At 36.9% G+C, this 12,999-nt stretch overlaps 1 protein-coding gene across 1 annotated transcript in view; it reads right to left on the bottom strand.

The window, feature by feature from the left end:
- Positions 1–12,999, bottom strand: part of Rich (Guanine nucleotide exchange factor subunit Rich) — a 74,010-nt gene that overhangs the window by 28,465 nt on the left and 32,546 nt on the right. Inside the window, exons 6-7 of the mRNA XM_071598775.1 lie at positions 8,612–8,745; positions 3,100–3,191 (exon numbers count right to left, since the gene is read on the bottom strand). Coding sequence (XP_071454876.1) covers positions 3,100–3,191; positions 8,612–8,745 — 226 coding nt within the window. The remainder of the gene's footprint in view (positions 1–3,099; positions 3,192–8,611; positions 8,746–12,999) is intronic.

Raw genomic sequence — 12,999 nt, 5'->3', positions numbered from 1 at the left:
CACTTTGTAAACCTTCCATGTTTTCTGGTGGGACTCTTCCAGTCCAGACACATTTCATCTGCTTTATTCATTTGACATCATTGCAACTCTTAGAAGTAGTTTATATCAGAGGTGACCAACAGCTAAGGTGTCATTTGCACCATTAGGGATGGATGGGAAAGGAAGGGTGGAGAGAAACCTCTTGTCAGCATTAGCCTACTCTTGTCAAAAGGAGCCAAGGGGTCCACAGTTTAACATTCCATTTGAAGGACATTGTACTCACTCAAAGTGCTCTCCCCAAGAGTACCTCAAGTAGGGATCGGGATACCACTGAAAAATATTTGTTGTCTTCAGGATTTGAACCCCAGCCCTCTTGGTGGGAATCCTGTACGTTAGCCACCACACCATCCTGATCCCCCATTGTAACTCTTATTCAGCCAGTTAGTCTTAATTCAGTTGAATGCACTTTAATCCTAAATGCTCAAATGTCTCACTATCAGCACACAAGAATTCACAAGCAACTTCCTATCCCCAAAAATGATGTCTCCCTATAAACTGCCACAACCAACCAGAACTTGCAGCCAAGTTCTCTAGGTGTAAGTGCTCAGACAAGTTTTTGAGATGCACCTTGAATTTCAGTGCACCCACGAATTTCTAAGCCACTTGATCACTTCCACAAGCACCACCAAAAGATGATTTATTGCAGCTTATTATCTTCTGGTAAGCTTAGTGCTTACTAAAGCTTCCAGGTGATAATCTGGGTGTTAACATAATAGAGCGAATACCTTGATTTTATCCTTCTTTGTTTTCACACCAGACACGTTTATTTACTCCAAACTAATGGAACAAAATAGTGACACACCCTTGAGAGCTTCAAACCTTTAAACCACCTCCATCTCACCTTTAATGTTCAAAATTGCCTACATTCTATAAATTGAAAGAACGAAGTAACTTTGTAATTCGACACACTCTTCCACTTACACTTACACAGTGTGCGGAATTAAAAAGTTACTTCTTTCTATCAATGCGTTGTATACATTCCATAAAGTTAAGCTGGAGACAACAAATTTCATTTGTGAGCATTCTATTAGCACCACATTACAGTGCACTGTCCCTTGCTTGTAATACCTGTGCACTAATGGAACTATATTTAAGGACAATCAAAAATCATGGATAATCGAAATACACGGCAAATATGGTCATAATATAAATGGATATACATGGAGACTCTCCTTTTTCATTCCTTGTGAGTAGTTAGTCTTTTTAGCAATGGAAAGTACATTTTTTTCATTTTTCAGTCATTGCAATAAGGGTGGAATTATAGATTTACAAGAACACAGAACTACATGTATCTTTGTGATGCTACTTGCATCACAAAGAGAATATAACAGAACATATTTTCCTCAAATGGCAAAACTAATCACGTAGCCAGGAAAAAACAAACAAATGGTAACAGCCGATTTTCAAGAAGGATTGCTAATGTGACTTCATATCTGTGGTATGTAATTGATTAAAATAATACACTGTAGATAGTTATTGACTTATCAGCTGCATAGAATGAAAATATGTATTTGCTTGCCTGGAAGGAGAGTATAGAATTCTCAGAAGTAATAAATGCCAAGGAAACAATAACGGGAAAGTATGAATAGTTGTAAAATAATTAAATTAAAACATCAAACACCACTGAAAAATTTAGACTTTTAAAATTTAAAACCTTACAAGATAGATGAGGTATTTCAAACTTGAGAAAAATTGATAGTTTCAGGCATAACTTTACTAATTACCATTGAATGCCTGTAGACTCTAAGTTAATCAGGTGATATACAATAAGTGAATGAATTAGCAGAGAGACAATAACCCCTGCTAGCCCAAGACATTAAGTTTTGCAGCACCAACACAAGGGAGATGTAACTAAACTTGCTACATTGCATACATTTATGATTTATTTGGGAATTTTTTAGGAAGTATTTTCAACCAAATATTAAGACTGTTACATGCTACCTACTCAAAACAGGGATATTTTCCTAATTTGTAACATAGGCAACCATTTTGTATGCCTGATGCAGGGAAAAATTCTTAGCAGTGATATTTTTCCCGAAAATTGGCTTGTACTTATAGATTAAAGTTGTACCTGTATTCCCTCGGGCTATAAGATACAGGCTGATTTTAGAGCACATTTTGGAGTAAAAAAAGTGCATCTCATAAGCCAGGAAATATGGTAGGTATGTAATTCGGAAGTTACAAAAGCAGACACGGAGACAACTGGTCATCTGTCATAAACATATGATTTGAGACTATGAAGTGTTGGGCATTTTGATGAGCCAGAGATTATTTGGTTCATGTAGCACTAGTAATTCATAATTTACAATACCACAGAAAAATTCCAAAGAAACTGTGGAAGATGCTGCAACAGTAACTTTTAACAGAGGCCACCTCTAATATGCATTTCAATGCAATTATTTCAGAGTGTAAAAATCGTTCGCCTTGACCGGGAGGAAAAATGATGAATTATTTAAATATGGTTTCCATTCATGTTTCCAAAGAAACTTGAAAGCAAAACATATTTCTTGGCAAAGTACTACCCTGCAGCCATACTATGACCCCATAATTAACCACCTGCACTAAATGGACATATTTAGTCCAGATCAAAAATTAAGAGAATATATGCACCAAAATGAATTAACCATATAGACATATTTTAACCCAACGCCCATCAATTGATCTTTGATAATGCAAAAACAAGTAAATAATATTGGCATCAAGTGTGGCTGGTAATTATCATAAACATTCTGGTAGCAATGCATGCTTTCATTTTGAAACCATATCAGGAGCTATTCGTGGATATTGAGAATAACACACGAGAGAAATTCAGTACCAATGTTAATGAAATAATTTTAAAAAATTTAAATAATGCCCTGAATTAGATACTCGTTGGTAGCAACCATTTAAACATTGTTTAACTGATCAAAAACATCTACTGTATTGAACAAAATGTCAGAGCTGCCACATCAAGTAACAAGTACGAACATCTCTATTGAGCACATAGATAATCAGCTAGAAATAGGCATTAAGTTCCTGGCCATTGTTCTTTTGGCTTTGAATAAAATAAAAAATTCTTACTTCTTTCTTCCAAATGCTATAAGGCGATACTTATGGTTCACAGCAGCACAAGTGGCATCATCTATATTTTGGGCCCAAATCCCTTGTACTTGCTGAAAATACAAACAAGACACACTTAGTTCTCTCAAATAAAGTGCACATTAAAATTACATTCTTTCGTGGCAGTGTAACCACATCACCTTCATGAAAAATTACATATTAAAAAGTTACAAAGGTTATAAACATCCTTTTTAAATCAGTTATCCAGCATTGATAGCATGACCCTTTCTGAAGTCTGAAATATTTAATAATGGCAAGCTAAAGCTACTTTCTCTAAACCAAGCAGTTTACTGTGTCTCTTCTCAAAGACTTGCAAAGAAAAGTTCTCTCTCTCAAAGACTTGCAAACACAAGCACAAAAAAAACAACTCCCTGCGACAGTCACTTACTTTGAAACATTCTCAGGGCAAGAACAAATGGATTACAGAAATGGTTCACTCTTGTGTGCAACATTCTGTATTTTTAGGGACAAGAACTGTACGCAGGCAACAACAATAAGAACCTTTTAAGTAAGATAAGGGCAGATGGGAAGAAAATTTTCAAACTGGTAATTGAAAATGAATCAACCCACCTGTTACACTAAATAAATTTAATAAAAATTAAGACACAAAATACACTTTAAATATAAAATAGTAATTTGCAAATATGTACAAACCATCTAAACATATGGTTAAAAAATGGAAAAGAAAATCTTCCAAAATGTATTCTGTACACACAGATTGCGATGGATAAAAGCAAAATAGTTAATCTGTAATTTAGTTTCACAGAAATTTTATGCATGGAATTCTAAGATCAACTACTAGGCAAGCAAAGAGCAATAGTTACAGCAGAGTTAACAATATAAGAAACTGAATGGGTAGTGGTAATTTTCAAATCAACTACTGGGAATACAAACACTCTCAATGAGAACAGTTAGAGCTAAAAAAAATTAGTAAATAGAGGTTAGAGCAGTATTTAATGAGGTTACCCAGGGGGTTACAACTGGAGCCCTCAATTACCACTATACATGACTACTGGATATTCTGTTAAAACATGCACGATGAATGTAACCAACATGCCAACATTTTAATTGGTTAAGGTTTCTTAAAATGTTGAATTAATTTGTTTTTAATACTCCTGTATTATTTCAGATTTGCTAGATACATGGATGGATCTGGTTGCCTTGTAATAGGTGCTGTAAGTTGGGTAAATTTTAGACACGAGGGGCATATTTGGACAACCGTGCTAAGTATTACTTACATTGGGTTTTCTCCTGAAGTTCACTTTGCTATACAATTTAATAATATCTCCGACACAAATACATATATAATATAGTTTATTCTGTATAAAATCAGTAGATTTGTTACTTCTCACTGCAGTCAATCCAATTAGTTTGTGGCAAAACAGCTAATGAAATTTCACATCGCGGAAAGGAAATGGCTGCTCTCTTTGGTAAGTGCTTCTGAATTTCATGAGATTACTTTCCTTCCTAAGCTGCATTATTTCTACTTATATATGAAAATTTCCGATTAAATCTAATGAAAATTCTTTTCACTAGAACACATTATTCAATTTTATGCAGCTCTGTGGGCGGAATGACGAGGAAGGAGTCCTGTGAGGGTCATTGGAGGCCAGTGCTCACATGCATTAATGGCATGGCATGCAGGCATGATGAGAGACAAACTAAAAAGGCTGCCAAAGTTGTAAAATGTGGAAGAATGACTCTTTGGGCTGTGTGCAAGGAGCTGTGAGTACCAAAATCAACATACCACAAAAAAACTGAAGAAAAAGCACCCAAATAAATCCGAAGGACAAACTATTCTATCAATTACAAGATGAAGATGAGCAAACGAAAAGGCATTCTCAAATATTTACAAGAGGAGATTCCTTAATTATCAGTTGACCTCTAGTAAGTGGTCCAGGAGGTTCTTGTATAGGATTTTATTTATTTATTTATCAACTTCATTGGTGGAGGTTGCTACTTATAGTCCCTTCTTCCACCTAACCCTTACATTACATTGAAGACAATTACATACAGCCATACCCTAGATGGAGGAAACTCCACCTAGGTGAGAATCGAAAGCATGACTGCTGAGTTGGTAGGCGAGGATGTTATCTCACTGCCACCGGGGCCGGCCGAGGATGGGATAAAAAGAAAAACCATTTAGAGATGACCGCCCAGTAATGGATTGGTTGCAGGTTTTCATGTCAAACGACGAGAAGTCAACACAGTGCTTAGGAGAAAATATTAAAAAGAACCAAGCACGGGATAACCCTCGTAAGTCCAAGTTTTAAAACAGACCCCTACTGCAAAAATGTTAAAATAATTGCCGGTTCTACATTAATAAATTACTTGAAAATGAAAAGAATACAAGAAGATGAGAAAATGGAGGAATGTGAACATTAATGAATGAGGACAAAGTTGAGCATTTCCTATTGTCGCTGATGATGTCATTCTTTGCCACTATTTACAGTTGGCCCAAGGGGATCTATGACAATAATTTTAACCTGCATGCCTGCCATGTTGATACATGTATGGGATGGTTCCTATAAAATTAAATGCACTCCTCTGTGGACTCCTAAAGGCCTTCCTTATGTCTGAACTTCTATTTCCCTATGTTGTTCCTATTCCTGCTATTCACTTAGCAGTCTCGTATAGCATCTACGGCATCACTTTATGAAAATACTATATGTATATGTTTCTATTGTAATGCATGAATATAGACACAAAAGTCAATTTTCACACTTAATTTTAAACACCAAGCGCGGCACTGTCCTTATCAAGGTACCATTCATGCAGGGTGAACTGAAATTTATACCAAGCATCAACATTGATGGCGATAGGATAGTGGGGGGGTTTGGGAGGAGGGAGTGGTTCACTACTCATGGGCAATCTGACTGGAGGGGAGAGAGGGAGGCTGGAAGGAGAGGTTTTCTCCGGAGGGGGAGGAGTGGGGAGAGCATTAGTGCACCCGATTTGGAAAAGTGCAAGATTGACCTGCATCAGTGGAAGTGGGGGTATGAGGGAAGGTGGGGGATGAAAGAATCACCAAACAGGCCAATGGGAAGTCATTAGCATTCTAATTTTTATTTGGTTAAAAGGAATTAAATCTATTTCACAGCTACCAGAAATCAAGTATCATTACATGTTCAAATGTACGTGTTTATTAGTATTTTGACTCTGTAGTGTGACCATGTGCATAGAGGTCATATATACATAAGAACCCTCATACATCAGCTCAGAATCAATTTATTGGTTCAGACCATACACCACTTAAACCAATATTACTGGGAAGTGATCACATTAGATTCCATAATGGGGAAGGAGAGATTTATAGGCAGCAAGAGATAAAACTCACATTCATTCTAATTACTTCTGGAAATTAGAAGGGAGAGAAAGGTGTTCTGAATAATAGAGGACTGAGTTAAGGTTTGACTAGTAACGTTTCAACTTCCAAATATTATGTAGCAAAAGGATCACATGTTACGCCAAGCCAGTATACCATTTACTGTTTATCGGTAACATGTGGAGTGTCAATCTCTTACCATTGATTCCTCTACATCCATGAACATGTTCTGAACAAGCACGAAAGTACAGATGAAGAAAAAAATAAAGAAAAATTATCAGGTGAATTGCGTATGCATGCAAACACATTTAGTAGATATAGTGACACAAGCTATTGATAAGTGATTTCTATATAACAGCCGGCAACATCATAATAATACCTCAATGATGATCGTTACTTGAAATAACTAAAACTCAAAAAGGTTAAGAACTTCAAGTTATGGATTCAATGGAAGAAAAAGTAAAAAGCATAAGACTCAGACAAGGAATAACTTAAATTATGTCATTTTTTCATGAGACATAAGCAAAATTGAGATTGATAAAACAATGACAATTACATGCACAGCACATTCAAACTGTTATTTCATGTTTAATATTCATGCTTCTATGCTTAAGCAACACTTAAAGCATGTTTCAATAAAATATTGCACTTATAAAAAAACTACCTGCATTCAAATCCACATAAGAGAGAGGTGGCATGCAGCAAGCTGTGGATCATTAGAAGAATTTTGCAAATTTTTACTTGACTGTTAACACAACTACAAAGTCAAAGTACCTTCTTTTTTTAACAAGATTTATCCTAATTTTTATAAAATAGTAGAAGTTCTTAAAATAATGCTATGTACTGGTAGTTTACATTTGCACACTTAGTGCTCTTCCTAACCTGCCTAGGGTTTACCTCTTGACATTTTCAACTGAGAAAGACTATGAATCAACAATATTATCAGCGAATAATAGATATTAATAGGTTTATTAAAAATAGAAGCATTCCACTGCTATATAGCAAAGATTTACCAGATGGGCCATGACTGGAGTGATTGATTGCATCGGCATCTAGGGCCAAAGTCTCTGTAACTTGTTTCCTGGAGGAGAGAGATCTGCAAATCTCCCAAAAGAACTGAAACTCTCATCCCAAATAATTCACCCACTTTGCCCATTAAAATAAAAAGTAAAAATCTCGATTTTGATGGCAAACTGTAACTCACACATTAGTAGAATTCATTTATAGTTTTAAAATATTTATTTTTTGATTACATAGTCCCTCTCTTGGAATAGGTTTCAATCCTTTAGTCTGCTTATCATTCCCAATGCATTCCATAGTTACTCCTTAATATTGAATGTGTAAATCTTTCATTCTGTGCACTGGCATAAAACAGGCAGTGTGACCCATCCATTTTCTAGATTCACATTTCAGGCCTTCCCCCGACAAGCCTTAAACCAGATTTTTTGTGAGAGTTTAGAATATGATGAGGTATTTTTTTTATGTCAACCATCACTCATCGCTGTACATGCCACTGATATCACCTCTGCCAGAACTCGTTACATTTTTAGTTTCCGCCATGGTGTGCATGAGTGATGATCTATGGCATACGCGAAATGATCACACAACTTAAAGGACCATCCTGTTCTTCCTGAATCCCATATCACACTCCTGAGTAACACCAAATTCCAGACTTTTAAAAAAAAAAATCCGCTCCTTCCGCACACCTTTCACTTTATTTGAAACAGAAAAATTCCCAACTTTTTTCCCAATTTACCTGACGGAGTGGCCTAACAGCAAGAAATTGCACACTGGAAGGATGTAATGAGAAAGATATGAAGTATTTCATTTGATAGACAGAGCACTTTTACAACAACAAACTTTTCATCTTCCATACTCCTGCCTGGCTCACCCTCTTCCCACTTCAAGAGTTTGCAAAAACGATCATCGTAAAAATATTTGAAGACTTGGGCGGGGAGAAAAATGCAGAAGAAAACTCTTCCTCCGAAATAAGCACCTTATGATAGAGACTTGCTCCCCCTGTCATTCAGAATGTCAGAAACACTAACTTGTATCCCAAAACTTTTGTTTCCACTACAAGAGGGAAAACAGAAAGTATTTTACTCGGGAATTAAATAAATACCTCCCCATCAGACATGCAGAACTTACATTTGGATCAAACTTGAGTGAAGAAGCAGTGAGAAAGGCAGCCCGGCCGTCGCTGAGAACTACGGCAAAGCCCCCAACCAGTGGTGAGTACTCAATGTCCACAACATATGTATTAGGTTCCAGAATGGGAATAGCTAATGGAAAAAGACAAATATTAACGATGCCACTTATTATTATGACTTCTTACATTTTCCAAAATTATTTATGATAAAGAATGACATTAATTGCAAGAGATAACAGTAGCAATTATACATATAATGCTACTGTAAGCTTTCTGAACTGCATTTCATTTTTCAACTGAAGGAATATGGATAGGAATTACACTTATCTTACCTCAAAAAAAAGAGAGGGAAAGGCAATTCAAATTACTTGTAAATATTTTTCCATTATCTGCAGGTAATTTTATGCACACATGAGATATGAATTTGACAAAAATTAATTACATCTATAAAACCAGTAATAACTGTTAAAATTCTCATAGCTAATTTTTCATGAGGGGTTACACTTCTCTAAGTTCAAAATTCATTTACTATATCTTATAAAACAGCACAAATGAGTGAATCAAACAGCAATTAAATAAATAACAAGCACATGAAGCTAGCCTTAATTCCTGGATTTCTAGCTAGTAAGGAGTTGAATCACAAGATATCCCAATTCCTCCATAATAACCATATAAAACACAGTAATCAACCCGAAGGTCAGTTTAGTAGGTGATGGTAGAGATCACCCAGTACTAAGCCCTATGCGGCGTGTGAAAATTCACACATCAGGGTACGGGGGCCAGTTCCTTTCCCTGTGCCAATAACCATATATGTACATGGTAATTAATCATAGGCAAAATGAATGAATAGGTCTGAGATGGTTAAATCAAGATTAGAAAAGAGAGCCCTCCACAAAAAACCTTGAGTAGGGATCGAGATACCACCGAAAAATATTCAACACCGCCGGGATTTGAACCCGGGCCCTCTGGGTGGGAAGCCAGTACGATAGCCACCGCACCATCTCGATCCACCTTGAAGTAATTATACCGCCGGCATGTGAAGAATTAGCAGAAAATATCTAACAAAGGAGACAAGAATAACAAAAGAGATGTTTATGAAAAAAATGTGTAATGCCTAGATAAAAATATAAAGTGAAATTTTCATTCTGAGACTGGCATTTTCCAGTTCCAAAATGTACTGCTATATTATCTTGGAATTACAGATTAATAACAATTAAATGGATAATTTTAAGAAAAATCTTTAAGAAATACATGATACAGATTTAAATGCAAAAAAAATTGTGTTACATGTAAAAAGCTACCTCATTATGAATACATCTCAATGAAATTGTAAGATAACAGAACTAAAAAGGATTGACTGGGGAGAAGATCAGTTGTGTGGATTCCAAAGTAGAGATTAAAGTTAAAACATGATACTTTGTTTGTAGGTTACTTCCTGTTAGTTATTCTCTACTCTCATTCATTTTAATACCACCCAATTACTTAGCAATTTTGTCACGATACTAACCACAAAAGTGTACATATTTACTTTTTATATTAAATTTGGATGTTTTAGTCTTTTTGCAAAAAACAACAAGCATACACTCCTTTTGAAATTTTTAAATGATGGAGATTCTAAGCTCTAATATTATGATCTACATTTATTCCTTTATGAGGATTCTTCCATTGATCAATGTGGAATCTTACCAATGTTTAACTAAAGGATTGCAAAGTTGGCAGCTGATAGTTACAGCAAAGACAGCAAACAGGAGATACTGGTAAAATATTTGAAGAGACTGGAAATGTAAAATATGAATCTCATGTCCTTGTTTTATATTTTCTCTAACGAGAAATGATTGACTAGAAAAATGGAAACTAATATTATGTCATGTGCAAGGTTCATATAAAAATTAATAGGAAAAGTTTAGGAAAAAATGGATTTATTTAAAATATTTCTACAGTGCCTCAAAATTCTTCAAAGTACGAGGGTAATTTGAAAAGCTATCGGAATGGAATAAAATAAATGACATACTTCATTGAAACTTTTTTATTTTTCAATTTATTCTCTCTGTACACTAATGCACTCGTTCTAGTGATGTTCCCATGTCTTGATCTCATCTCAAAAATTAGATTCCTTAGGGCCTGCAAAATAACCATCTACTTCGGCTGTTAGTTCTTTGTTTGAAGAGAATCTTAGTCCAGCGAGGAAAATTTTAGGAGAGCTTAGGGAAGAGATGCAAATCTGTTGAAGGCAAATCAGGCAAATAAGGTGGGTGTGACTACAATTTGTGTCTTAATTCACGTAAATTTGCCATGGCAGCGACACTTGTGTGTGAGCATGCATTGTCTTGATGAAAGATGAATTTATTCCTTGCCAAACCCGGCCTTTTTTCATGTATCATTTGCTGTAGTTGGTCCAGGAGGTTAGCATAGTATTTTCTAGTAATTGTTTGACCAGTGGGAAGATAATCTATCAACAGAATCCCTTTTGCATTCCAGAAAACTGAAGCCATCAACTTCCCAGCTGACCGTATTGCCTTTGCTTTCTTTGGTGGCGGTGGTGAATCAATATGTTTCCACTGCTTTGATGGCTGTTTTGTCTCTGGGTTATAGCAGTGGACCCAAGTTTTATCGGTGACAACAAATAGGTGCAAAATGATCTTGTGGGCTCTCTTAAAGTAGGTCAAACATTGTTTGGTAATTTCCATTTTGTGGCACTTATAATCCTGTATCAGGAGTCGCGGCACCCATTAAGCAGATAATTTTCCCATATCCAATACTACAGTTAAAATATGATATGCCCATTCAGATGACATCCCCATGGCTTCAGCGATTTTTTGCACTTTTGGTCAGCGATCCTTTTTGACCATTTTATCACCTTTTGCAATTATAGTAGTAGTTTTTAGGGGAGGTGACCGACAGCTAAGGTCATTTGCGCCATAGGGGATGGACAGGAAAGGATGAAGGGTGGAGAGAAACCCGGCATCGGCATTAGCCTACTCTTTACGAAAGGCGCCAAGGGGTCCGCAGCTTAACGTCCCATCCGACGGATGGCGTACTCACTCAAAGGGCCCTCCACAAAGCAGCCCAAGTAGGGATCGAGATACCTCTGAAAAATATTCAACACCACCGGGATTTGAACCTGGGCCCTCAGGGTGGGAAGCCAGTACGTTAGCCCCCGCACCATCTCGATCCCCTTTTGCAATTATTTCTGGGGTAGTGGCACATTTTGGCCGACCACTATGCAATTCTTCCTTTAAGCTGCCCTGAACTAACTTAAATTCATTATTCCTCTTGGCAATAGTTGAATATGAAGGAGCAGTCCCCCAGAGTGCTCTGAAATTCAGCACGAGTTTCCTTTCCTTTAATACTTTTCTTTCCGAAGTATTAGATCACTGCTTGAACCTCAGTTTTTTCCATCTTCACCAATTACTACATGGAAACAACAACAGGGAGGCATCCCAGAGCACTGACCTGTTACGTGTTCACTCATTACTAATACATGGGAAACTCATGCTAATTCTGACATCTGGCGGTGATTCCAAGAACCTTTCAAACTACCCTTCCATATCCCTTGGGCGTCGATACTTTTGCCAGCTGTTTTTCCATGACTTGAAGGCTACCTGGGAGGCAGATTCCAGAAGTTCCTTAAGGAGTATGGGTGCAAGCTTCTTAGGTGGCACTTAGGGTCCTGTTGTGTTGTCCTTCGAGGGAGGTTTTCACTTTGGGAATACGAAATAGTCTGTGGGTGCCAAGTCGGGACTGTAAGGGGTTGGAGAATCATCACGAGGTCGTTTTTTGTCAGGTTGTTGGTTACCTTTGAGCCTGAAGTGCTCAAGACCTTCAGGACGACTTTAGAGTAGATCTTTCTCATCGCCAAATTTTCAGTGATAATGGTGTGCACTGTCAACTTACACTGTCGATATGAGCTTTGATCATGCACACACTTAACTGACAGTATGAATTCAGCACTTTTCGCACAAGATGTACATTGTTGTAAGTTGTTGACGTTGATGGCCATCCAGAGCAGGGCTTGCACTCTACACTACCTTGGCCATCTTTGAAGAACTTGTGCCACTTATAAACTTTAGTTTGCAACATGCTTTCATCCTTGAACACTTGGAATCGTGCTCAAAGTATCCTTGCTCAATTTCCCAACACAAAATTTGATGGCGTACCACTGTTCAATAGTTCACTGCATTTTTCGCTGGTACTAAGTCCCTCTACAGGGGTCCACTAAAAATACAATCTAGTCTGAATGAACGCTTGCAGGGGATTAACGAATGTTGAAGGTCAGATGTCTCACCACAGAGCCGGCGCAGTGCAAGCAACCTGTGACATACAGTCACGTCAGGAAGAAATTGTTTTCAATACTTTTTATACAAACTTTGCATGACCAACTGATGAA

Source organism: Hetaerina americana, unplaced genomic scaffold (genome assembly GCF_022747635.1).
Source record: "Hetaerina americana unplaced genomic scaffold, ioHetAmer1.1.p SCAF_10, whole genome shotgun sequence".
Classification (NCBI taxonomy): Eukaryota; Metazoa; Arthropoda; class Insecta; order Odonata; family Calopterygidae; genus Hetaerina; species Hetaerina americana.
The sequence above is the reverse complement of the archived record's forward strand: the minus strand, read 5'-3'. Positions and strand labels throughout refer to the sequence as shown.